At 41.8% G+C, this 27,339-nt stretch overlaps 2 protein-coding genes across 4 annotated transcripts in view; both read right to left on the bottom strand.

Moving 5' to 3' along the window:
- Window positions 1-1,707: 1,707 nt before the first annotated feature.
- Window positions 1,708-23,744, bottom strand: mgarpa (mitochondria localized glutamic acid rich protein a). Of its 3 annotated transcripts, none has more exons than XM_061787235.1 (7): window positions 23,361-23,727; window positions 17,935-18,035; window positions 14,652-14,757; window positions 13,936-14,202; window positions 8,845-10,040; window positions 7,252-7,298; window positions 1,708-2,598 (listed from the first exon to the last, which is right to left on the bottom strand). In XM_061787235.1, the coding sequence occupies exons 1-6, from the start codon at window positions 23,434-23,436 to the stop codon at window positions 7,263-7,265; spliced, it is 1,782 nt and encodes a 593-aa protein (XP_061643219.1). In that variant the 5' UTR covers window positions 23,437-23,727; the 3' UTR covers window positions 1,708-2,598; window positions 7,252-7,262. The 3 variants fall into 3 exon arrangements, with proteins under 3 accessions (XP_061643219.1, XP_061643218.1, XP_061643220.1); XM_061787234.1 differs by lacking the exon at window positions 1,708-2,598 and adding an exon at window positions 3,111-7,077 and having other exon boundaries at window positions 23,361-23,726; XM_061787236.1 differs by lacking the exons at window positions 1,708-2,598; window positions 17,935-18,035 and adding an exon at window positions 3,111-7,077 and having other exon boundaries at window positions 23,361-23,744.
- Window positions 23,745-26,844: 3,100 nt separating this feature from the next.
- Window positions 26,845-27,339, bottom strand: part of atoh8 (atonal bHLH transcription factor 8) — a 31,776-nt gene continuing 31,281 nt past the window's right edge. The window contains exon 4 of the mRNA XM_061787242.1: window positions 26,845-27,155. Within this exon, the coding sequence (XP_061643226.1) occupies window positions 27,129-27,155 (27 nt within the window). The 3' untranslated portion in view covers window positions 26,845-27,128. The remainder of the gene's footprint in view (window positions 27,156-27,339) is intronic.

Raw genomic sequence — 27,339 nt, 5'->3', positions numbered from 1 at the left:
GGAGTTCAAAATCAACTCCGTCCTCAAAAAGGCCCAGCAGAGGATGTACTTCCTGCGGCTTCTGAGAAAGCACGGCCTGCCACGGGAGCTGCTGAGGCAGTTCTACACAGCGGTCATCGAATCAGTCCTGTGTTCTTCCATCACAGTCTGGTTTGGTGCTGCTACAATAAAGGACAAACTCCGACTGCAACGGACAATCAAAACTGCTGAAAGGATTGTCGGTGCCCCCCACCCACTCTTGAGGACTTGCACGCTGCCAGAACTAAGACAAGGGCGTGCAAAATCCTCTCGGACCCTCCACATCCCGGTCACCAGGTCTTCCAGCTCCTTCCCTCAGGTAGGCGCTACCGATCAATGCAAACTAGAACTAGCAGACATTCCAACAGCTTCTTCCCTCTTGTAATCAACTTGTTTAACACCTAACCTACATTCCATTGCAACATGCTGGCAATGTCTTAAAAGTGTTCTCTGTCAATTGACTGTCTGTTGTCGTACTAGAGCGGCTCCAACTAACGGAGAGAAATTCCTTGTGCGTTTTTTGGAAATACTTGGCAAATAAAGATGATTCTGATTCTGACTTAGAACTTTATGGCTGCAACACGTTCCAAAAAAGCTGGGACAGGTGGCAAAAAAGACTGAGAAAGTTGAGGAATGCTCATCAAACTCCTGTTTGGAACATCCCACAGGTGAACAGGCTAATTGGGACCAGGTGGGTGCCATGATTGGGTAGAAAAGGAGCTTCCCTGAATTGCTCAGTCATTCACAAGCAAAGATGGGGCAAGCTTCAACTCTTTGTGAACAAGTGCGTGAGAAAATAGTCGAACAGTTTAAGGACAATGTTCCTCAACGTACAGTTGCAAGGAATCTAGGGATTTCATCATCTACGGTCCATAATATCATCAAAAGGTTCAGAGAATCTGGAGAAATCGATGCATGTAAGCGGCAAGGCTGAAAACCAACATTGAATGCCCGGGACCTTCGATACCTCAAACAGCACTGCATCAAAAACCGACATCAATGTGTAAAGGATATCACCACATGGGCTCAGGAACACTTCAGAAAACCAAACGCTACATCTGTAAGTGCAACTTGAAACTCTACTATGCAAAGCAAAAGCCATTCATCAACAACACCCAGAAACGCCGCCGGCTTCTCTGGGCCCGAGCTCATCTAAGATGGACTGACGCAAAGTGGAAAAGTGTTCTGTGGTCCGACGAGTCCACATTTCTAATTGTTTTTGGAAATTGTGGAGGTTGTGTCCTCCGGGCCAAAGAGAAAAAGAACCATCCGGACTGTTATGGACACAAAGTTCAAAAGCCAGCATCAGTGATGGTATGGGGCTGTGTTAATGCCAATGGCATGGGTAACTTACACATCTGTGAAGGCACCATTAATGCTGAAAGGTACATACAGGTTTTGGAGAAACATATGCTGCCATCCAAGCAACGTCTTTTTCATGGACGCCCCTGCTTATTTCAGCAAGACAATGCCAAACCACATTCTGCACGTGTTACAACAGCGTGGCTTCGTAGTAAAAGAGTGCGGGTACTAGACTGGCCAGCCTGCAGTCCAGACCCGTTTCCCATTGAAAATGTGTGACGCATTATGAAGCGTAAAATACGACAACGGAGACCCCGCACTGTTGAACAGCTGAAGCTGTACATCGAGCAAGAATGGGAAAGAATTCCACCTACAAAGCTTCAACAATTAGTGTCCTCAGTTCCAAAACTTTTATTGAATGTTGTTCAAAGAAAAGGTGATGTAACACAGTGGTAAACATGACCCTGTCCCAGCTTTTTTAGAATGTGTTCCAGCCATAAAATTCTAAATTAATCATTATTTGCTAAAAAGAATAAAGTTTATCAACTTGAACATTCAATATCTTGTCTTTGTAGTGTATTCAATTAAATATAGGTCGAACATGATTTGCAAATCATTGTCTTCTCTTTTTATTTATGTTTAACACAACGTCCCAACATCATTGGAATTGGGGTTGTATTAATGTTGTTGTTTCTGCTTCTTCCCAGGAGAAGGGCTGTTACGTGCATTGCAAAATAGTAGAATAGGGATTCATTTGTACGTCTGATAGGTGCTTTGTTTGTGTTCACGAAATTGCATACGAGCGAGCGTTAACTCGGTGGGCGACTGGTTAGCACGTCTGCCTCACAGTTCTGAGGACCCGGGTTCGAATCCGGCCTCGCATGTGTGGCGTTTGCATGTTCTCCCCGTGCCCGTGTGGGTTTCCTCCAGGTACTCCGGTTTCCTCCCACATCCCCAAAACGTGCATGGTAGATTAATTGAAGACTCTAAATTGTCTGTACATGTGAATGGTTGTTTGTGTATATGTGCCCTGCGATTGGCACCCGGACATTATTGATCCAGTTGGTCGAAATTTAGAGTAAATGTGCTCTGTTCATACATGAATTTATGAATTTGAAAGTTTACATATTCCTTCCACTCTAGTGTGATCTTTTCAAGGAAGGAGTCATGCTTGTCAAGAACAGCTTATCCTTGCAGTGAGGTCGCGGTGGAGGAACGTTTGTACGCTCCTTCAGGAGACGGAGAAGATGCTCCTCAATCTCGTCCGTTCACATTTTCCTGTATGAAATGGAAACAACATTTTGTGATATAAAGCAGTAAAGGTTCTATTTTTTAATTATATCAATAATGCATTTTATTTTGGGATCCTTTCATGTCACTCAATGTCACCTGCACTGGGTAAAAACAAGATCAAATTAATACACTAATAATAAAAGACCGCAACATAGTACACAAGAATCAATAATAGATAAGTAGTTAAAGCCAAACCATTTAAGACTATAACCTAAAATATTGAATTTCAAGCCCAGACAAAAATAAAAAACAACCTAAACGGAAAAGTACCATAATTGCATGAACAGGTCGTACACGTGTACCCTATAAAATTCAATCCAAATGTGAGTGAAGACGCAAGAATTTGAGAGGATTGAAAGCAGAGCAAGCGATTTTCACCACCAGCAAAAAAAAAAAAATAATAATAATAAATACAAATCAAGGCAGCGACAGAAAAGTTTTTTTTCCCCCCCAGAGTTAGTCATTTATTGGCAATAGGGACAAGAAACCACGCAGACTGTGAGTGTGACGGCACACAACTTGTTTAATGGCTCAAAGGGGAACAAAAGGGAACAAAAGGGGATTCAAAGTGAACACAAAAACTCAGACAAAAAGCTATTTCCATCCTAAACAATTCTGTGCCCGTCTGAACAAATTAGTCCCAAAATTTGTCCGTTATTTTACTTTGACATTTGAGCACGTTTCTGAATATACTTGAACATTGAATATAAATACCAATAGCACTATTTCATGACCTTGTTGGGCTTTGGCCTTTGTTTACATTTTATTTCTACATTTGAGCATTTTTCTGAATTTTATGTGCAGCTCCCAACAGATCAGTTCTATCAATATCTGCAAACAGAAAGCTAGCATAGTAGGAATTAAGAGGATTTGTGCCATATCCTTTGTAAAACATAATGGTGTTCAATAAATATTGCAGTCATGCCTGGTTCTTTCATATTTCTTTGTATGTCAATATTTCAAGTTTTATAAAGCAACCACATATCTGTTAAGTACAGTATTTTTCAAGAAAACAGGGCTGTATAGTTCGAAAACTTGACGTGATGGAGAAAAACAGATCCGTTTTGGATTGCGCACCCAAAAATGAGTTAAAAACAGCTGTCAGACGTAAGTCAACCAAAATTGTGGTGCCCAGTGATATCATTACAATATTTGTATGTAATCATGATGTCTTTGTCCATTGAAACCATCTTTTACGCTACTAATTGGAAAATTTTACGTACACAAAGTGAGTTTCAAAATCCCTTCCAAATTTTCAAATACTTGCATTTAATTTGTACACATACTTTGAAACTTACAAATCTTTATACGCTGCAATACATTAGTGACTTATCATTGACCTTGAATAAAAAATGTCTACAATGCCTTATACCCTTCTATTTACAGTATCTTGTGATTTGAATATTTCTACATTTTTTTATAGACCAATTGCCTCCATGTTTTTATGTTCATGTCTAAGTTTGAATAAAGATCTTGAAATAAAAAATATCGCAGTCACTATTGTCATATCATATAAGCGTTTAGCATAAAGTCTCCCGAAAGTGAATGCCGTACAATGGTTGAGTCAGAAATAGTCTCTTCAATAAATTCAATGTAAGTGTGAGGAAATAATTGTGCGTTTAACTTTATAAGAATGTAATGATTTAACTTTGTCTATTACTTGGCAGTATGTCAATAATTGTGCTTTACATTATCATAAAACAGTCCTGAGTCTTACCAGATGGAACCTGGCAAAGAGAACAATACTCAAATCCAACAACTACTCTACTGTAAAATTTAAAAAAAAAACAAATGTTTGAATGAGGAGACATTTTTGAAAGTGGAAGTACAGTATAACAGAGCTGTAGCTTCTGATTCAATACTTTTCACCCCAGACAGAGAGATGCACATAAATATCTGTTTGCACTTGCCTCAAGCCTGTCATACCAGTGGAAGAAGGAATTATTTGATCCCCCACTGAATTTGTAAGTTTAGCCACTAACAAAGACATGAACAGCCTACGGTCAAATTTTAACGGTAGGTGTATTTTAACGGGGAGAGACAGAATATCAAAAGGACAATTTTGAAAACCATATCAAACAAAAGATTACAATTATTTTGCAATTCATTGAAGGAAGTATGTATTTGACCCCCTATCAAAACATGACTTGGTACTTGGTGGAGAACCACTTGTTGGCCAGTACAGAGGTCAGACATTTCTTATCGTTGATCACCAGGTTTGCACATATCTCGGGAGGAATTTTGGACCACTCGTCTGCAGATCCTTTCCAAATCGTTAAGGTTTCGAGGCTGCGCCGTAGCAACTTGAAGCTTCGGCTCCCTCCACAGAGCCATGGGATTTAGGTCTGAAGACTGGCTAGGCCACTCCCCAAAAAAAGAAATTGTACCGGGATTACCAGATTACTAGCAACCTTTTATTGCTCAGTGAGTGTTTTTGTCGATGTCTTTATGTCTCCAAAGTGTTCTTGACTGTCTGTTGTCGCACTCGAGCGGCTCCAACTACCAGAGACAAATTCCTTGTGTGTTTTTTGGACAAAGATGATTCTGATTCTGATGACCTTCATGCGCTTCTTTTTTTAGCCACCGTTTCATTTCCTTGGCTGTCTGCTTTTGGTCATCGTTGTGCTGGAAGACCATCCATGACCCATTTAAGCTGCGAGAGCAGGATTTCAGGGTTAAAGGCTCCATCCATATTTCCCTGTGGGGATGGTGTTCTTGTGGTCATAGTCTGAATTCGTCTTCCTCCAAACACGTTTTGTCAAATTGATTCCAAACAGCTCGATTTTTCATCTGACCACATCAGCTTCTTCCAATCATTCTCTGAATCATTGAGGTGCTCATTGGCAAACTTCAGACGGGCCTGCACATGTGCCTTCTTGAGCAGGGGAACCTTACAGGCGCTGCAGGATTTTACTCCATTACGGCGTAGTGCGTTACCAATGTTGTTCTTGGTGACTGTGGTCCCAGCTGCCTAGAGATCATTAACAAGCGTCTCTCATGCAGTTCTGGGCTGATATCTAACCTTTCTCAAGATCATTGATACCCCGCGAGGTGAAATCTTGCGAGGAGCCCCAAAGGAGATGGGACAGTTTATTCCATTTTCTTCCATCGCCTATTTATGTCTTTTAAATTACAGGCCGCTCATGTTTTTTTGTCAGCGAGCGAACTTACAAAATCAGTGAGGGATCAAACAATTATTTCCTCCACATAAACTGGACCACATGTTAAAGGCGCACGATGCTTATACCCTACTACAATGTGGTATCAATGACTGTCAGTACGTGAGTAAAAGCCAAAATTACCATTCCTAATCAATCTTAACCTGTTAAGAAAGTGACAGAGACAGAAAGGCCAGTTAAGCTGTAACAATCAAATCATCTACAGAATTTTCATACAATAAAGATGTTCCAGTATTTTACCTCCACTAGGTTCATGATGGAAGTGCATTACAATACTATATTGGTATTATAAAAGATGAGGAATCTGACATTTTTTAAGGTTAGTTAAAAGTTCAAATACCCTGGAAAGGAAATGAAGAGAAGATCAAATGCCTCCATGAATGTATTGTATTGCTGTTGCTGAAATAGTGTCCTGTTTTTGGAAAATATGTTAAATAAGACGTAGCCCGTATATCTTTTTTTAAGAATGAAACATGAACATTTGAGGTTGGCGTCTTGGGCTACTGGACTTATTTGATTTCCCTCATTCGACAAAGCATGATTGTCCAGTTGGTCCAGCTACAAACGGATGCGAGGTAAAAACCTGAGTTTGGAGACTGGAATGTTTGGTACAGTAGGCCAAGAACACTGTCGAATCACATCACATGCAGCTGGAGAGTGAAATATGAACATACGGTATAATGGAGCAATCATGAGGTAGTAAATGCTAAAGGTGGATGTGTAAGTGGGGGTGAGCAACGTCCTCCAGACTGCCTGTGTCAGCACTTTCCACAGATTCTCAATAGAATCTAGATCAGGGTTTTCAGAATGGTCCAAAGTTTGGTTCTTGGCTATTCTTGGGTGTTTTGATGCGTTTTGGGTCATTTATCCATCGATGATCATGAGGACACATTACCCGCAGCTGAGATCCAATTTTCCTCACACAGGGCAGCACATCTTTGCTCCAGAATAACTCATTAGCCCTGAGATTTCATTGTCGCTGACAGATTCACGACACCCTGTACAGAAAAAGTCCTCCCCCCCCCACCCCATTTGTGTTTCCATTTGTCCAAAGGACATTCTCCCAGGAGGGGTTGGCAAATTTATTCCAATGGCCGTTGAAGGATTTTCTTTCTTTAAAAGGAAGGGTACTAAGAATTTTGCGTGTGCGTTTGAAAAATAAAATAAGCATTATTCTAAATCTAGTGACCCTTTTAATATAACATTGGTGCATTTGTTAAAGGAAAAAGAAAAGACGCATTCCTCTTCTTCTGCTACACAGGAGCCATCATTCCGGAACCATTTACTGTGATGGACAGAAACGTATATATTATTAGTATCCACACTGTATGTCAATCGAAACCCATGTCATTTGTTTTTACCTTACTGAAACAAGTTCACTTTTCATTCCAATTACATAATGTTCATAACAGAGTATTTTCTATTCTTTCATGGTAGAAACATGTAGAAGTTACAATACCTTAGTTGAATTCACTGCATTTGGACCCTATGAAGATGTCGCTTATCCTGAGTAGCAGAATTTGAACAATATTTGTTTCCATTAACGTCATCGATCAAAACAAGCAAGTGTGACACAAGTACAAAATTATTGGCATATATCATTACAGTTCCAAGAATGTCATTCAAATCTGTAGCTGGTCTTCCCTGCAGCTATGAAAGCTTCTCATCCAAGTGAGATATGGAGGATTTTTATTTGTTGCCAAATGATCCAGAGGAGCAATTTGGGAGGTTGGACACCAAGCCTGGATGAGACAATCTCTCATTCCACATTAATTCATGAATTCATCCCAGAGGTGGTTCATGGGGTTCAGGTCATAACCCTATTTCCCCGGTTCTGCCCCAAACCAGCCTGGTTCCACCCAGCCTGATCACTGTCATCTGACTGGCCGACAGATGTAGGCGTTTGTTCAAGCGCGGTTAATTGTCGCTTTTTTGGCGTCTAAAGGCTGCCGCACAACGACCGCCGCCGAACCCGACTGAACTGTCGCGCAGAGTGCGTGGTTTTGGGGACTGCCACTGGTTTTGCTGCAATTCAAAATTTGAATCGCCATCTTAACGTCGCAGCTTACAGCCAATCAAAACGCAGGTAAACTTTCCCTCATGGTTTCGACAGTATATAAAGCAATACTTAACTAATGTATATTCATAATGTAATGCGGATGAAAATGCAAAGCTTGTGACCAGAATGTACGCGAACATACGTAAATTGCTGGGTATGTGTAAATGAATGCAGCCAGCGAGCCTCCTTTCAAATGTCCATACACTCGCTTTTATTCTCAGCAACACCCGGTCTCTTTAGCAACCTGCTTCTTCCTTAACTATTAATGTATCTTTTTATGGTTTCAAAAATGTAATAAAAGTACATTTTACTGAATACACAGCATCAAATGGCTGTCCAGGCTCGCTGTTCAGGGCATCCGCTCGTGCAATCCCTCAATGTGCAAGTGTGCGTCGGAAACGCTACGCGACGGTTGGCTCCAGTCAGGTTTGACCACGTTGCAGTGTGCAGCAGGCTTAAAGCGGCTTTTGTTCTGTGGTTGACTGAGGAGGTGCAGGCATTTTCGTCCATATTGGCAGAAGATGAAATACAGCGAGAGATGGAAGGCGCGAAAAGAAGCGAGTGTGTCACCTTTTTCTTGATTCCACCCCAATCCCTCACACTTTTGTTTGGTGCCTTTTTTAATGGAAAAGCAACGGAGACCAGGCCAGGCCAGGCCAAGCGAGGCAGGGGCAGAGCGGGGCCAGGCCATTCCGGAACTAGTAACGGAAAAGCGCCATATGGGGCTTTGCTTTGGGCACTGGGGTGCAAGCAACAGCTTATGAACCTCCCCTTAACATTTCCCTTAATGATAAATTCATGCAATTGTACGGTTAATCCTGGTGAGCCAAATGAAACGAATTCAGCGGAGAATAGGAGGCCAAGTCAAACCACTTAAGGTGCCTCAATACTTTCGACCCTATACCGTATTTAACGTAAGCACTTTGTGTCCAAGGAGGGAGGGGGGGGAGGGAGATTTAATATGACTGTTCAATGATATACAAAATTTTGTACCTCATCTTCTGGTGCTGGGATGATTCGTCCAGCCATTGGTGCCACTCCTAGCACTTTGGGAGACTTATCTTCCTTAGGTGTCCCTTCCAAAACCACAACTATGTACTCTCGCTTGGAATCTTTTTCTAGAGCCTCTACTAGAGGTGGCGGTGCTTCTTCCTCTATTGAGCTAGCCAAGTCAATATTCGGTTCTTCTGTTGAAAGAATCTCCTCAACTGTTGTTTCAAACTTAAGTGGTAACGTAGTCTCCTCGATCACTGGTGAAGCCTGTACCTGAACCACTAGTGTAGTCTTTTCAATTGCTGGGGTAGAATCAAAAGGTGGCAAAGCTTCATCAATCACTGGTGCAATCTCTACTGTGTCTGGGACCTCTTCGACCACTGGTGCAGGGACAGTTGAGGGCAGGGAATCTTCAGTTGCTGGGAAACACTCTACAGTTGTCAAGGCCTCTTCGACCACTGGTACATCCATCAATATTGGCTCCTCCTCAACAGTCTGTGTCATTGGCACTGGTGTTGGGGTCTCCTCAACCACTGGTGCAGCCTCTACAAACGGCAAGGCCTCCTCAACCACTACCGGTGTGAGCACTTCCTCAACTACTGATGCAAGCGCTACTTGCGACTCCTCTACTGGTGGTACAACCTCTATTGATGTTGAGGCCTCTTCAACTGCCAGTGTAAAATCTCCTGGTGTTATGGAATCCTCAACTGCTGGTGCAACCTCTAAATGTATTGGGGCCTCCTCAACTTCTGGTACAACCTCTACTGGTGTTGAAGCCTCTTCAACTGCAAGTGTAAAATCCCCTAGTGTAGTGGATTTCTCAGCTGCTGGTGTGACTTCTGAATGTATTGGCGCCTCCCCGACTGCTGGTGCAACCTCCAATAGTGTTGGGGCGTCTACAACCACTGGTGCAGGGGTGACCACTATCTCAACCAATGGTGCAGGCTCTATTGTGGGTTGGACCTCCTCCCCTACTAAAGCCTCAGTTTGTCTTGAGGCTTCTTCAACTGCCCATGCAGCCTCCACTGGTGACGGGGCTGCCTCCTCATCCAACATTGCTAGTGCAGTCTCAACTGATTCCATTACTCCTGGGGGCAGAAGTGCATCTTTGACTGCTGCTTCATTAACAGCTGCAGCACATACCACTTGTTCCTCTACTTCAGTTCCCTCCAGCATAGGAGAAGCTGCCAGCACCACTGCAAGATAAAATCCAGCCATCCCAACATCAATGATATTGAAGTTTTATATTGCTGTGTTCAGCTCTTGCAACATAAAACTGTTTTAGCCACGGTGAGGAAAAATATCAATCCCTTGTTGGCTGAAACCTTTAATGGACATAACATTTAATTCTCCAATCTAAATTTTCACCATAGCTACCTCTGACACGCTGACACAATAGCGTCATAAAAACATGAATATAGACAAATTAATGACAATAGTAATCCTTTATGGGACAGCAGCTTTAATTATAGATAACAGCAACCAGTTCAGGGTGTACCCCGCCTCTCGCCCGAAGATAGCTGGGATAGGGTCCTAGTGAGGATAAGCGGTACAGAAAATGGATAGAGGGATGGATGGATGGATGGGTTCACAGTGCTCATGACGCAGGTTACAGTATATGCAAAAATGAATATGATCACATATTGAATGATTAGAAATTCAACACTGAGAACATTACGATTTTATTTCAGGAAAAAAATAGTTGCAGTAATTATACTGATTGTAATAAATAAATTAACCCATCTTTTACAAATACATCTTTTTCATATAAAAATGTAAAATTACACAGGTCTCTTCCTACGAATAGATACAAATTCAATTACAATATAATATTCGTTTCAACTCATTGTGCATCCAATTCATACTGTGATAATAGTGTTTGGCCAAATCCTATAGCCACACAAAGTAAACAGATAGGATATGTGTGTATGTTATCTACCCTGCAAAGCGAAATTAATTCAATGTTTGAGTTTCGTGTGATCACATTTACTTCACCCATAACTGCAACTAAGCTACATCCCATAGCTTTATGCCATGTGATCTGTTGGACTTTAAACCCTTACTGGTACTTATCAAAGTCATTAACACTAACAGGGGGGCACTAATGATTCACACCAATAAATACAAGCTACATATACAGTGCATCAAGAAAGTATACACAGGGCTTCACGCTTCCATTTTGTTATCCGACAGCCTTATTCCGAAATTGGATTGGCGACCTTCTAAAGTGAATTTAGAGATTTGTTTCTAAATACTTTTATTCACATCAGCGGTTATCTGGCATAATTGTAACGTGCAGTTACCGAGCTAAATACCGATGTCGACACTCCGAAAATACATCTTCACTTTGGATAGTCCAACGGCATGGCTACTTAAGAACACCTCTTTCTCCACCACGAACGTGCACACGTCACAGAGAGAAGGCGGAAGAAGGAGGGGAAGAAAAGAAAAAAGTGAAAAGATGTGAGAGCAAGTGTGTGGACAGGGTTTACACGCTGTTCTAGCGTATATTGGTGTTGGATAAAAACGTAATTAATTTGGAAAAGAAATACCGTGGAAAGTAAACACCTGTGTTTACTTCTGGTTTAGTTTGACGTACGTTTAACGTTACAATCAAACTATCTTTGTCTCGTATAGGGCACCACGTTTCTTTTTATATTTGTAGAATTTAGGAAAAGTGACGAAAAACCTCGATCAATCTCAGTGCTTATAGTACTGTAAGTACAGTACTTAGTCGCTACATTAATAAAAATGAAGAGTTCTCGATTACACCGGTTTTACTATTTCACTCAGACACACAAAGGACGAAAAGGGAATTGGAATTTTACGGAAAATTTTATGAAATCTACAGGGAACTAAAAGAAAATACATTGAGGCCAAAAAGTATTTAGTCAGCCACCAATTGTGCAAGTTCTCCCACTTAAAAAGATGAGAGATCTGTAATTTTCATCACAGGTATACCTCACATATGAGAGACAAAATGAGGGGGGAAAAAAAACAGAAAATAAGATTGATTTTTAATTTTTTTTTTTAGCAGATTCTGCTGGAAAATAAGCATTTGGTCACCTACAAACAAGCAAGATTTCCGGCTCTAAAAGACCTGTAACTTCTTCTTTAAGAGCCTCATCTGTCTTCCACTCGTGACCTGTGTTAATGGCACCTGTTTGAACTCGTTCTCAGTATAAAAGACCCCTGTCCACAACCTCAAACAGTCTCACTCTAAACTCCACTATGGCCAAGACCAAAGAGCTGTCAAAGGACACCAGAAACCAAATTGTAGACCTGCACCAGCCTGGGAAGACTGAATCTACATCAAGTAAGCAGCTTGGTGTGAAGAAATCAACTGCGGGAGCAATTATTGGAAAATGGAAGACATACAAGACCGCTGAACCTCGATCTGGGGCTCCATGCAAGATCTCACCCCGTGGGGTCAAAATTATCACAAAAACGGTGAATAAAAATCCCAGAACCAGAAATATATTTTCTTTGTAGTGTATTCAATTAAATATACAACCCCAATTCCAATGAAGTTGGGACGTTGTGTTTAACATAAATAAAAACAGAATACAATGATGTGCAAATCATGTTCAACCTTAGTGCCAATGGCATGGGTAACTTACACATCTGTGAAGGCACCATTAATGCCGAAAGGTACATACAGGTTTTGGAGAAACATATGCTGCCATCCAAGCAACGTCTTTTTCATGGACGCCCCTGCTTATTTCACCGAGACAATGCCAAACCACATTCTGCACGGGTTACACCAGTGTGGCTTGGTAGTAAAAGAGTGCGGGTACTAGACTGGCCTGCCTGCAGTCCAGACCTGTCTCCCATTGAAAATGTGTGGCGCATTATCCATCCATCCATCCATTTTTCTGAGCCACTTCTCCTCACTAGGGTCGCGGGCGTGCTGGAGCCTATCCCAGCTGTCATCGGGCAGGAGGCGGGGTACACCCTGAACTGGTTGCCAGCCAATCGCAGGGCACATAGAAACAAACAACCATTCGCACTCACAGTCATGCCTACGGGCAATTTAGAGTCTCCAATTAATGCATGTTTTTGGGATGTGGGAGGAAACCGGAGTGCCCGGAGAAAACCCACGCAGGCACGGGGAGAACATGCAAACTCCACACAGGTGGGGACGGGTATTGAACCCCGCACCTCAGAACTGTGAGGCTGACGGTCTAATCAGTCGGCCACCGTGCCTGTGGCGCATTATGAAGCGTAAAATACGACAGCGGAGACCCCGGACTGTTGAACAGCTGAAGCTGTACGTCAAGCAAGAATGGGAAAGAATTCCACCTACAAAGCTTCAACATTTAGTGTCCTCAATTCCAAAACTTTTCTTGAATGTTGTTCAAAGAAAAGGTCATGTAACACAGTGGTAAACATGACCCTGTCCCAGCTTTTTTGGAACGTGTTGCAGCCATAATATTCTAAGATAATCATCATTTGCTAAAAACAAAGTTTATCAGTTTGAACATTAAATATCGTCTTTTTAGTGTATTCAATTCAATATAGGTTGAACATGAATTGCAAATCATTTTATTCTGTTTTTATTTGTTTAACACAACGTCCCAACTTCATTGGAATTGGGGTTGTATATATACACACACACAAAATTGTTTGACATTTGTATTATTAGGGCAGTCGCTGCTGATGCTTCTTTTAATTGACTGTCTGTTGTACTAGAGCGGCTACAACTACCGGAGACAAATTCCTTGTGTGTTTTGGACATACTTGGCAAATAAAGATGATTCTGATATATATATATATATATAAATATTATATTATTATATTAAAGCAAAAATGACAGTGACTTGAGTTTTGTTTTAATTCCATTTATGAATCAGACTGTTAACACAAAATCTGGAAACAGGGAAGCACTGTGAATACTCTTACACTCCCCCCACCCCAGGATACGTTCACACGGTTATTCAAGGTTCGACAGCAACTAAATTGCTGGGTTTACAGTTCCCAAAGACCTTTTAGCAGCCATTAAACCAGATTTAGATTATGTGAGAATTTTGAATGTGAAGGGACCTCAGCCCTCAGAGGTAGCTGTGGACTCCTGAAGTGAGGAAGTCATACCATTGCTTTCAGGGTCCTCAGTAGCAACTTGTTCCGTGATCGTGTGGGCAGTCTCCTCAACAACTTCAGCCACTTGGACCGCTTCATCTGCCATGACCTCCGCTTGCTGTGCAGCCGGTACAACCTCCTCTGCCATCTCAATGACAACCTCGGCTCCCTCGACAACAATTTCCTCAACTGCTTCCACTACAGTCTCTGACTCACTGTCAGCGGCTGCTTCAGCAGCCGCTTCTTCACTGGCTTCTTCCGCTGGTCCCGCTTCACCACCTACAACACAAAAACAAATGGTACGAGGAAGAATACTGTTTTGACATTTGATATTCAAAATTATTTGAAGCAATCTGCCAAACAGCCTCACTGAAAGGGGATGGCTAGTTTAATACTTGAATCTAGACATGCAACTAATTACATGCTCAATACTATTTTCAATTCAAATGTTATAGCCTTTTGAAATAAATTGGTTTGTATGTCATATGTGGCAATATATATATATATATTATTATATATAATATATATATTATATATATATATATATATATATATATAATATATATATATTAAACAGGGTTTTGGCCAAAAATAGTGAATAGGTGTTTTTTCCAGCAAATAACAGGATAGGTTCCAAAAAAATTGTGCGAATAGGTGCATTCGTGAGCAGCGTATCGTGAATATGTGGGTTAACACTGTACACACCATGGTGGGATAAAATTACTTACGCTTAGGAGGCCATGGTTTAGGCGTCCATTCTTTCTTGGGTCTAGTTTTGATTTCAGAAATGCGATCATTGAACCTGGCACTGTCAGTAGACACAGTATTGAAAGCCTGAGGAGAGAAATTGGTCAGATTAGAAGAACCAGTTTACAAGATGTTGATTGTACGATCAAAAAATTAACACAGTCGCTGAAATGAAAGCAATATTTTTGTCGACTCATCAAGGTGCATACTTCGTATTAGTAGTTGTTTAGCTAACAGAGGAAGGGGCATTTAATCACAGTATTTCAAAAGGAGCAGCAGCCTGAATAGGGGCCTTTAAGAGAAGAACACAAGGAGAACATGCAAACGCCACACAGGCGGGATTGAACCCCGGACCTCAGAACTCTGAGGGAGACGCTCTAAGCAGTCGTCTTTAGGCATTTCTTCACAGCTCTCACAATGTTACTGTCATCAACTGCTGTTGATACGCTTGACCGACCTGTTCGATGTCTGTTGCTCAGTTCACCAGTAGTTTCTTTCATTTCAGGATATTCCAAATTGTTGTGTTGGTTATGCCCAATGTTTGTGCAATAGCTCTGATCGATTTTCCCTCTTCTCTCAGCTTCAAAATGGTTTGCTTTCCACCCATAGAAAGCTCCCTGGTCTTCATGTTTGCTTAACAGTCAATGCAGTTTTCACAAGTGAAACCCAAAGCCAAAAACAAGCACGACCTGTTTAAGCAATCAATCTAAAAGGCAACACCTGAGCAACTAGAAACACCCAATACTTGTTCTAAATTGTTCAACATCTCGATGTAGATACAATGAAATAAAAGCTGGAATTCTCATATTCATCTTTTGATCTGAAACCCAAATGTTTTCAATATACAAAGAAAACAAAAAGGAATTGACCTTGCCGTTCCAATACTTTTGGAGGGGACTGCAGATGTTAATTGTTAGCACATGTGCCTGTGGAATAACCCATGTATGTTAGCATTCAGGTAGCGGAAGCTATGTGGCTACTTTAAATACACAATGTACAATTCTCTCTCTTTTATGTTTGGTCTAACAGTAACCTTCAACCAAGACTGGCAAGAAAAAGCTTGAACCCTCTTTCTTGAAGACTATTTACGAGGGATGCACCGAAATGAACATCTTTGACCGAAACTGAGGAGGCCAAGGCCGAAACCTGCAAAAATGCATACTGTATAATTTCACAACATAATTATTACTCTATAATTGTAAATAAATTATAGCTTCAATATTTGCCATTTTATTGGCTTTATTGCATCAACCTGGTAATACTGGACACATTTGAAAACAAAGGTCTTCTCTTGCATGCTCTTTTTGTATTTCCTGCATCCACTATTGCTGCTTTCTTCCTGAAGAATTCCCCTATTGTGGGACTAATAAAGCTTATATTATATGAATGTAATGTTAAATTATAGGTTCATTATCTCAAGTGACATAGCAGAGGTGAGATACAGGGGCTGAAATAAGTATTTAACACGTCTCCATTTTTCTCACTAAATCTACTTCCAAAGGTGCTATTGACCTGAAGGTTTCACCACATGTTGGGAACAACCCAAGTAATCCATACATACAAAGAAAGTAGAACAAATAAGATCCGAAATTACAACCCCAATTCCAATGAAGTGGGGACATTGTGTTAAACATAAATAAAAACAGAATACAATGAGGCGGCCCGGTGGGAGACTGGTTAGAGCGTCAGCCTCACAGTTCTGAGGACCGGGGTTCAATCCCTGGCCCCGCCTGTGTGGAGTTTGCATGTTCTCCCCGTGCCTGGGCACTCCGGTTTCCTCCCACATCCCAAAAACATGAATGAATTGACAACAAATTGTGACTGTTAGTGTGAATGGTTGTTTGTTTCTATGTGCCCTGCGATTGGCTGTCAACCAGTTCAGGGTGTACCCCGCCTCCTGCCGATCATCGCTCCAGCACGCCCGCGACCCTCGTGAGGAGAAGCGGCTCTGAAAATGGATGGATGGATGGTGAATACAATGATTGGCAAATCATGTTCGACCTAAATTTTATTGAATACACAACAAAGACAAGATATTTAATGTTCAAACTGATAAACTTTATTGTTTTTAGCAAATAATCATTAACTTAGAGTTTTATGGCTACAACACGTTCCAAAAAAGCTGGGACAGGGCATGTTTACCACTGTGTTACTTCACCTCTTTTTTTAACAACATTCAATAAACGTTTGGGAACTGAGGACACTAATTGTTGAAGCTTTGTAGGTGGAATTCTTTCCCATTCTTGCTCGATGTACAGCTTCAGCTGTTCAACAGTCCGGGGTCTCCGTTGGCGTATTTTACGCTTCAAAATGCGCCACACATTTTCAATGGGAGACAGGTCTGGACTGCAGGCAAGCCAGTCTAGGTCCCGCACTCTTTTACGACGAAGCCACACTGTTATAACACGTGCAGAATGTGGTTTGGCATTGTCTTGCTGAAATAAGCAGGGGCGTCCATGAAAAAGATGTTGCTTGGATGGCAGCATATGTTTCTCCAAAACCTGTATGTACCTTTCAGCATTAATGGTGCCTTCACAGATGTGTAAGTTACCCATGCCATTGGCACTAACACAGCCCCATACCATCACAGATGCTGGCTTTTGAACTTTGCGTCCATAAGAGCCCGGATGGTTCTTTTCCTCTTTGGCCAGGAGGACACGACGTCCACAATTTCCAAAAACAATTTGAAATGTGGACTTGTCAGACCACATAACACTTTTACACTTTGCATCAGTGCATCTTAGATGAGCTCGGGCCCAGAGAAGCCGGCGGCGTTTCTGGGTGTTGTTGATAAATGGCTTTTGCTTTGCATAGTAGAATTTCAAGTTGCACTTACGGATGTAGCGCCGAACTGTATTTACTGACAATGTGTAATCAATTAAATATAGGTTGAACATGATTTGTAAATCATTGTATTCTGTTTAACACAACGTCCCAACTTCATTCGAATTGGGGTTGTAAATGGACTGCACTTATATAGCGCTTTATCTACACCATCACAGTGCCCTAAGCGCTTTACAAAGCCTCACATTCACCCACTCACTCACACATTCATACACCAATGGGCGACTGGTGCCATGCAAGGCGATGTCAGGCCCACCTGGAGCAAATTAGGGTTCACTGTCTTGCCCAAGGACACTTCAACATGCGGACATTCGTAGCCGGGATTCGAACCGGTCACTGGACGACGTGCTCTACCTACTTAGCCATAGCCGCCCAAAGGAAAAAAAAAAAAAAAAAAAAAAAAACAATGCTACAACTCACGTATGACACAGCACCAACTAAGACGCCACCACACAGCACAGTGTAAACTATGTTTTCTCCAGACCCGCCAGGCATTGATGACATTTGCCTCTGTAGCAAACCTGGAAAAACAGAAAACACAAAATCAAAATAAATAAACCATTACACAAAACTACACAATCTGCTGTACTGCTATAGAAGACAGTTTATCCACCAGTCAACTTGTCCGCTTCATGGAAATATTGTTACCAGCTCCAACGAGACTCACTCTTATCAGCCTGATCGGTATCGGCCGATATTTAGCATTTTATGCTGATCGGCTTTAATATCATAATTCGCCAATCCGATCAATGATGTCCGCAAAAGACATTTACTCCGCGTCGCCATCGTGCACAGTATATTTGAATCCAAAAGCTAGTTTATTTTTAGCCTTGTCGCATAACACGTCAGAGGCAGACAACACACGTAATGCCCGGATCAGACTACAAGACAAATTTGCTCTATGTCAGACTACTGCAATAAAATCTTGCATTCCGATACCACCGCATCCCGTTTTTTACGATCATTGGGCTTTATATTGTCAACTCAAATCCGACCGGATACACTCGTTATCGTGGCGACGACAACAAGAGTGGATCGCGCCGACTGTATTATAAGAAGAAAATGGGGAAAAACGTGTTGGTGGTCACCGGTGCTCAGGAGAGGACGTTCGTTTAAGGTTTGCTTGAGGCATGTTCCCGTACTTTTAATACGATACGGCCCGCAAGCGGGTAACAAAACGTTATGTAGCCAAGCAAGCTATTGCTAGCACTAACGGTTGGACGTAAACATGCCGCCGTTCTGTCGAATCATGCTCTAAAGTTTCGGTGTGGGTGAAGTCATTTAATGACAATAAAGTAATTGAATTACAGTAGGTTAGCACCCATTATTTATATCATGTTGTAATGTTGGTTTGACCTGATTAGAATACACGATCTGACTAGAGCAGTGATTTCCAACCTTTATGGATCCCAGGAACATATTTTACAATTGAAAAATCTCACGGCACACCGACAAACAAAAATGTCACAAAAAGTGGGATACATTAATTACTGTATGTACTTCCTGCCATCTAATAGAAGACCATTCATTTGTTCTGTCTGTCACTATGCCTCACTGCATAAATAGATGAACAAAGATACATATTTTATTGTAAATATAATTTTGTGAGCAATTATGTTCACAAGTATATACAGTAAATGAACAGGTCATTTAAATACACATTGCTCTCCATCTTGTGATCGGATCGGTGATCGTTTTTTTAAATTTGCTGATCGGTCCCAAAAATCCTGATCGTGTAAAGCCTAGCTACTAAAGACTAAAACAAGTGACCTTGCAAGAAACTAACAGGGTCAACAAATGATAGAGGTTGAAGAGTGCAGAAACATGGTGCATCCAACCATTAATTTTCCGTACTGCTTATCCTCACTAGGGTCGCGGACGAGCTGGAGCCTATCCCAGTTGACTCTGGGCAAGAGTCGGGGTACACCCTGAATTGGTCTCCAGCCAAACATGGGGCAATTTAATTATGTTTTATATATATATATATATATATATATATATATATTCTATTGTAAGGAAAATGGCTCCATGGAAAATGGCTCCGACATTATTTTAGGATTTATTGATTAAAAGCTGATATAAATTCATAAGCCCAAAATCTAATTCGATTGTACAACCCCAACTCCAATGAAGTTGGGACGTTATGTTAAACAAATAAAAACCGAATACAATGATTTGCAAATCATGTTCAACCTATATTTAATTGAATACACTACAAAGACAAGATATTTAAGGTTCAAACTGATAAACTTTATTGTTTTTAGCAAATAATCTTTAACTTAGAATTTTATGGCTGCAACACGTTCCCAAAAAGCTGGGACAGGGTCATGTTTACCACTGTGTTACATCACTTTTTCTTTGAACAACATTCAATAAACGTTTGGGAACTGAGGACACTAATTGTTGAAGCTTTGTAGGTGGAATTCTTTCCCATTCTTGCTTGATGTACAGCTTCAGCTGTTCAACCGTGCGGGGTCTCCGTTGTCGTATTTTACGCTTCATAATGTGGCACACATTTTCAATGGGAGACAGGTCTGGATTGCAGGCAGGCCAGTCTAGTACCCGCACTCTTTTACGACGAAGCCCCGCTGTTGTAACAGGTGCAGAATGTGGTTTAGCATTGTCTTGCTGAAATATACAGGGGCGTCCATGAAAAAGACGTTGCTTGGATGGCAGCGCATGTTTCTCCAAAACCTGTATGTACCTTTCGGCATTAATGGTGCCTTCACAGATGTGTAAGTTACCCATGCCATTGGCATTAACACAGCCCCATACCATCACAGATGCTGGCTTTTGAACTTTACGTCCATAACATTCCGGATGGTTCTTTTCTTCTTTGGCCCGGAGGACGCGACGTCCACAATTTCCAAAAACAATTTGAAATGTGGACTCATCGGACCACAGAACACTTTTCCACTTTTCATCAGTCCATCTTAGATGAGCTTGGGCCCAGAGAAGCCGGCGGCGTTTCTGGGTGTTCTTGATAAATGGCTTTTGCTTTGCATAGTAGAGTTTCAAGTTGCAGTTAGGGATGTAGCGCCGAACTTTATTTACTGACATTGGTTTTATCAAGTGTTCCTGAGCCCATATGGTGATATCCTTTACACATTGATGTTGGTTTTTGATGCAGTGCCGCCAAAGGTCACGGGCATTCAATGTTGGTTTTGGGTCTTGCCGCTTACATGCGGTGATTTCTCCAGATTCTCTGAACCTTTTGATGATATTATGGACCGTAGATGATGAAATCTCTAAATTCCTTGCAATTGTACGTTGAGGAACATTGTCCCTAAACTGTTTGACTATTTTCTCACGCACTTGTCCACAAAGAGGTGAACCTCGCTGTCGCGATTTCTATCAAATAAGAATTGTAATTAATTTAGGATAAAGTAATAAGCCGGGAGCGACGTTTGCATTACTTCCGGTTTCTCGTAATTTGGATTTAATTGTTACAATCAAACTAATGTCTCAAAGAGGGCAGCTGCTCATTGAGGCCCCGCCGACCGATCGCGGCTAGGGAAAGCGCATGGTCGACTTCTTCGATCGAAAAGGTTCGCGCATGTGGTGCCACCCGGAGGCGCCCGAGGACAAAAAGGGAACAAAAAGAAGGGGGAGGGGGCTGGCCGGCGGCCAACCTGCTGGCGAGCTGCCAGCACAGGCACGAGGAGAATGAAAAAGAAGCCTGAACTCAACTCAACTCTCTGAGAAAGGTGCGAGTTTAGAGTTAAATACCCCAGGGGCGGGGCGTAGGAAGAGGGAGTGCCGACTTGAAGAAGACCACGCCCACCAACCTGAATCTTGTCTGCAAATTTGAGTAAATGGGTTTTTAAAATAATATTAATCTCAAACACTCCCAACTTTGTTCTCTCACGCATAGAATCATTATTTAAACTTTGGTCGTGGCAGATGGGTTGCTTATTGTTCAATACAACATTTCGTACTGTTTGATTTCAAATTATGAACAGCTTTCAAAATCATGCAGAAGACCTGTCAAAGTGAGAATAGGGACACAGAGACCAAGGCATGCATTTGGAATATTTCTACAGAGTTTGCGAGATATATAAACACGGACATTTTATCTTCCGTTAACAAACATCAGAGGCACGTGCACAAGTTCTGGCGCTTGCACTTCCTCTCAACGCCAGTGGGTGGAGCCTCACGCGCATGGGTGAATATTAACCACATAGGCTTCCCCAACCATTTGGGGAAGGCGTTATTTGAAGACAGGAATCAAGATTTGACGGGAAGCTGCTAATTAGCTTAAGGTCCACTTCACGTTCACCATAAAATTCTAAGTTTGCTAAAAACAATAAAGTTTATCAGTTTGAACATTAAATATCTTGTCTTTGTAGTGTATTCAATTAAATATAGGTTGAACATGATTTGCAAATCATTGTATTCTGTTTTTATTTATGTTTAACACAACTTCCCAACTTCATTGGAATTGGGGTTGTATTATGTACAAAAAACATCAAAACATGCACTGATGTTAAAATATTTTTTATATTATATATATATATAAAAACTTATGAATGTATTTTCTTGCCCAACAACAGCCATAATTTAATAATGAATGAATCCCCCCCCAAAAAAAGCCTTGTTTTTCACTCCTAAGAATGAACAAACCAAAAATGCTTCCTTTTCCATCCATCCATTGTCAACACCGCTTATCCTGATTCGGGTCGCCGCAGCCTATCCCGGCCGACTTCGGGCGAAAGGCGGACTACACCCCGAACAGGTCGCCAGTCAGTCGCGGGCACATATAGACACGGACAACCATTCACGCCGTGACTGAGTGGGAACTGAACCTACGCTGCCCGCACCAAAGTCAGGCGAGTGTACCACTACATCATCAGTGACTTGCTTCTTCTATTGCAGGCAGTTAATTTGACTCTATTATATGTGGAGTCTACGAAGTCTATAAAACAGAAGTTTTTAATCCAGCTAAAAAAAAAAAAAAACAGACTCTTTACTGGGAGTATCTGAAAAAAATATATATCCCCCGGGCGCTTGGGCTGCCCCCTGCTCCAGTGTGCTTCACTAACATGTGTATATGTTCACTGTGATGGGTTCAAATGCAGAGAACAAATTTCGTGTGCATGCATGCATGCATGTTCATGACAATAAAAGCTGATTCTTCTTCTTCAACTTAATATGAAGTATTAAATGGTAATTACCAAACCACCTGCTCAAACTGCTGTAAAACTTAAAGAGGTTGACTATAATTGCTGTCGAGAAGTACTGGATACTACCACTATATTACTTAACAGATAATCTGCTCAAGTCTAAGGTTGCATGGATTCATGGACATTAGGAACAGTCGAAGGGATGCCGGCACAAGATTGAGCCACGGTACCATCCGGTTGAGTGTGATCGCAGAAGTCGCCGAGAGAGACCAGTTTCTGACCGAACAGTTGACAGAAGCCGCATCGAAATGTTGTGACATGGGTGACATGGGTTCCATAAACCTAGCATAATAGCATCAACGCTAAATGTCTAATTGTCCTTCGAATTCCCGTGTTTGAGCCGAGCACCAACTCAAGTCGAGCTCACGCGACATGTGGCCTACCACGTGACCCACGGTGAAGGTCGCACGCAAACTTACATAAAACCATAGCTGCCCGGTTATGAATGATTTGAACCGTGTTCAACATATATGCTCGAAAATGTAACACACTGTATATTCGATTGATAGCCGACCCTGAACCGGTCGCCGGAACAACGTGTACTATTTCTTCCGCGGTGACGCTCGAGGCCTCCCCGTATGAGCAACGCGGACGAGCCAGAGCCGTGACAGGCGCTACAAAGTTCAAGAGTGCACAACTGCCTTGTCGTTCAAAAACACTCACCATCCCGGGGCAGCCGGAAGGCTGCTCTCCTCGCTAAAGGTCCGCACCTTTGCCAGGCCGCTCTGCAGGCGAACATCTCAACGCAAGGTTAGCAACTTAGCAAGTGCCGAGTAAAGCAACGTGGAAGCGACTCTCACAATCCCTTCTTAGTTTTCTCTCTTCTTTGGGAAATGTTTGGTCCGTAAAACAATGTTGTCTCTCAACACCACCGGACTGCGCTCGAGCGAGCCTCCACTCGTGAAGTAGCAGTCAAGCCGGCCGCCCCTAATTTTGTTCATCCTCGGCATTACGGTAATAGGTCGCCAACTGGCGCCGAAAGACACCTTCAAAATAAAACTGCGGTCAAGCCAGCCTCCACTCGAAAAGTAGCAGTCAAGCCAGCCGCCCCTAATTTTGTTCATCCTCGGCATTACGGTAATAGGTCGCCAACTGGCGGCGAAAGACACCTTCAAAATAAAAGCTTCCCGATACTACGGACGTCAATGTTCTTCGGTTAAGGAATGCAACCAGCAAAGTTCATTTGAATCTTGAGGTACATGAAAAAATGTAGTTTATTTGATATTTTAGGAATAATAAATGGTAACTAGACTGCACTTGTGTAGCGTTTTTATCTACATCATCACAGTGGCCAAAGCCTCACATTCACACACACATTCATCAACTAATGGGCGACTGCTGCCATCCAAGCGGGTTCAGCGTCTTGCCCAAGCTTAATGGCCGCTACTTTCAGAACTTTAGGAAACTCGCCTGACTGAAGTGAGCAGTTGATTATTTTCTGCAAATCACCTGGCACTGACTTCGCAATAGCTTTGAAAAAATCAGACGGTATTGAGTCAAGAAAGCTCGTGGATGGTTCCAGCTGCTGAACCGTTTTCTCTACAGTTTTTGGGTCAACTGTATCAAATTCGGACATGGTAATTGAGTTTTTCCTGGGTGGCTTCAGATGTAGTATCATTTTATCATTTCGCTGATTTGTGCTAATATTTAACCTGATACATTGTATTTTTTCACTAAAATAACAAGCAAATTCAATACCTATAAAGTATTAAAACAATAACCTTTGTGTCATGGACTGGCCTGCAGTACTGTTTCGGAGCCTAGATGGCGCTTTGCGCCCTCTCGTCCTCTCTCTATTTTCCCTATTTGACAAAATTTGTGGTGTTGCCTCATTTAAAATGGTATTACAGCTACTTTCTGTTAACCACGTTTCATTTAGTAACAAAAAGCCCACATCATAGCTTGTAATGATGTCATTAATCAACATTGATTTGTTACCTGATATTGCATCAGAATCAGAATCATCTTTATTTTGCCAACTATGTCCTAAAAAAAACACACAAGGAATTTGCCTCCGGAAGTTGGAGCTGCTCGTGTACGACAACAGACAGTCACTGGACAGAGAACACTTTTGAGACATAAAGACATTGACAAAAAACTGCCAGTGAGCAATAAAGGGTTGGTCATGCCGGTACAATTTTTTTATTTTTTTTTGACAATTGTGCAAAAAGATGCAGAGTCCTCTAGCACAGGAGCAGTTTGAATGACTAATCTCACAATAGTCCGGTGCAATGACCATTGTGCAAAGGGCGGCGAGACGTCAAGGAATGTATGCGGTTTAAAGTGACGAGTAGTGCGATAATCTGGGACAATGTCAATTGTGCGAATGTTGCAGATACTCGTGGGGCAGATGGTACTCCGGCATGAGTGGCCAGTATTGGTCAACAACAGATATGCAAATAGTGCGGCGTGGCGAGACTACTACAGTGAGTGCACGAGTAACATATAATTGGCCCGACAGAAATGTGACCACAAACTCAAAACAAAAAATTTGGCAGCATGTTGCAATGGAATTCTAGGTTAGCTGTTTAAGAAGTTGATGGCAAGAGGAAAGAAGCTGTTGGAATGTCTGCTGGTTTTAGTTTGCATTGTTCGGTAGCGCCTACCTGAGGGAAGGAGCCGGAAGAGCCGGTGACCGGGATGTGGAGGGTCCGAGAGGATTTTGCACGCTCTTGTCTTAGTTCTGGCAGCGTGCAAGTCCTCAAGGGTGGGTAGGGGTGTACCGTCAATCCTTTCAGCAGTTTTGATTGTCCGTTGCAGTCGGAGTTTGTCATTTTTTGTAGCAGCACCAAACCAGACTGTGATGGAAGAACACAGGACTGATTCGATGACCGCTGTGTAGAACTGCCTCAACAGCTCCCGTGGCAGGCCGTGCGACACGCTAGCCCGAGCATCCACAATCCATTCACAAATTGTGGCGTAACTCACCCGGCGCTGCCTCCTAGTCTTCGTAAAGCTGTGTTCGCCATCTGTCATCCATCGAACCATGGATTCGTTGATCTTGAATTCTCTCCCGGCTGCTCGATTCCCATGTTCCTCCGCGTAACTGATAGCTTGCAGTATAAACTGTTCTTCATAAGCGTGTCTCTTTGTACTTGTACTTTGTAAACATGAGACTATATAAACATGACTATATAAACATGACTCTGTCAAAAGCGCAGTCTTAAAGTGCATTAGATCAACTTAGCAGCATTTAACATGGTAATGGCAGAAGGATATAAACTGTTTCTTAATCTGTTTCTTTTAGTCTGTATGGACCGGAAACATCTGCCTGAGGAGGCGTTCAAATAGTTTGTGTCCAGGGTGTGATGGATCCTGGAGAATCTTGACATTCTCAAGGCAACAGGAACTGTGCAGATCTTCAAGTTAAGGGAGAGGGCAGCCGACTATCTGCTGGGCGACCTGTACGACGCTGTGGAGTTCTTTCCTTTGTGCTACTGTGCAGATGGTGAACCAGACAAAGACAGTAGGCCAGGATGCTCTCCACCGTGTAGCGGGAGAAGTACACCAGCAGTTTCTTACGGATGTTCTTCCTGAGAACCCTCAGGAAGTAGAATCTCTTTTGGGCCTTCTTCACTCAGCTCAGCAGTGTGTGTTCTCCAGGTCAGGTCCTCCCTGATGTTAACTCCCAGGAAGCGGAAGTCCGAGACCCTCTCCGCATTTGACATTGTCTTCGCCTATCCACTCTTTGTCCTCCCTTCGTGACACTTGTAAGAAGCATGTTAAGATGTATACAGTAGCTTATTCGCTACCATGGAGGCAGTGATCATTGACGAGTCAATGTTCAGCGATTTCCTGAACAAAATAATGATGTTTTGTAACATTTGACAGCTCTGGAATAGTAATGGGCAATCATTCCCATTGAAACAAACAACTGTTTTGTTTTAGTTTTTTTATTATTTGCTTTGCAGTTGAGTTAATATATTGTAAAATACTGCAATTTAAAAATTCATACTTTTAATTTACATGAGGAACCAGGATGTTTTCTTTAAGTAGTGCATAACAAAGGGGAAATGAAACATCATCTATGAAATATTTGTTGTCTGTTATGTTAATGTTTATATACAAGTAGACAACAATGTTGACGCTGCTAGCTTAAGTACAGTAATCCAAAATATGTTGGGGCAAAATTTTCCACAGCAAAAAAGGATTTTATATCATCATCATCATCAGCTACCAGAACATACAATCAAAATATAAAAAGAGCAAAATATTACACATAACTGAAAACAATGTTGTCATATCTCTTTTATCGAGAACTGCTGTGACTTAAATAAAAATTCTTTGAAAATATTCAGCTCAAACCATTTTTTGTTAACCCCAATGCATGATTAAAACTGCCAGTTGATACTGCAGATGGCTCTGTTCACAGACAGTAGTAATCAAACTGTGCCTTACAGTCTGCATGAAGGAGAGAAGCTTCTTCGGTCTTCAAACATCCTCTGGCAACCTTCCAACCTGTCGAGATAAAAATCACAGAAATAAATCGAAACATGGAAACAAATAACCCACACTCATTTCGACACACAACGCTATAAGCACCGACAAAGTGTTTTGAGATCATTCTTTGTGGTATATTTATGGTTCAAACTATTAATATAGGTCATTATAATCACTTTTAGGGGAGTGGAATTACTCACGG

The sequence above is a fragment of the Phyllopteryx taeniolatus genome, chromosome 10, assembly GCF_024500385.1.
Source record: "Phyllopteryx taeniolatus isolate TA_2022b chromosome 10, UOR_Ptae_1.2, whole genome shotgun sequence".
Taxonomy (NCBI): domain Eukaryota; kingdom Metazoa; phylum Chordata; class Actinopteri; order Syngnathiformes; family Syngnathidae; genus Phyllopteryx; species Phyllopteryx taeniolatus.
The sequence above is the reverse complement of the archived record's forward strand: the minus strand, read 5'-3'. Positions and strand labels throughout refer to the sequence as shown.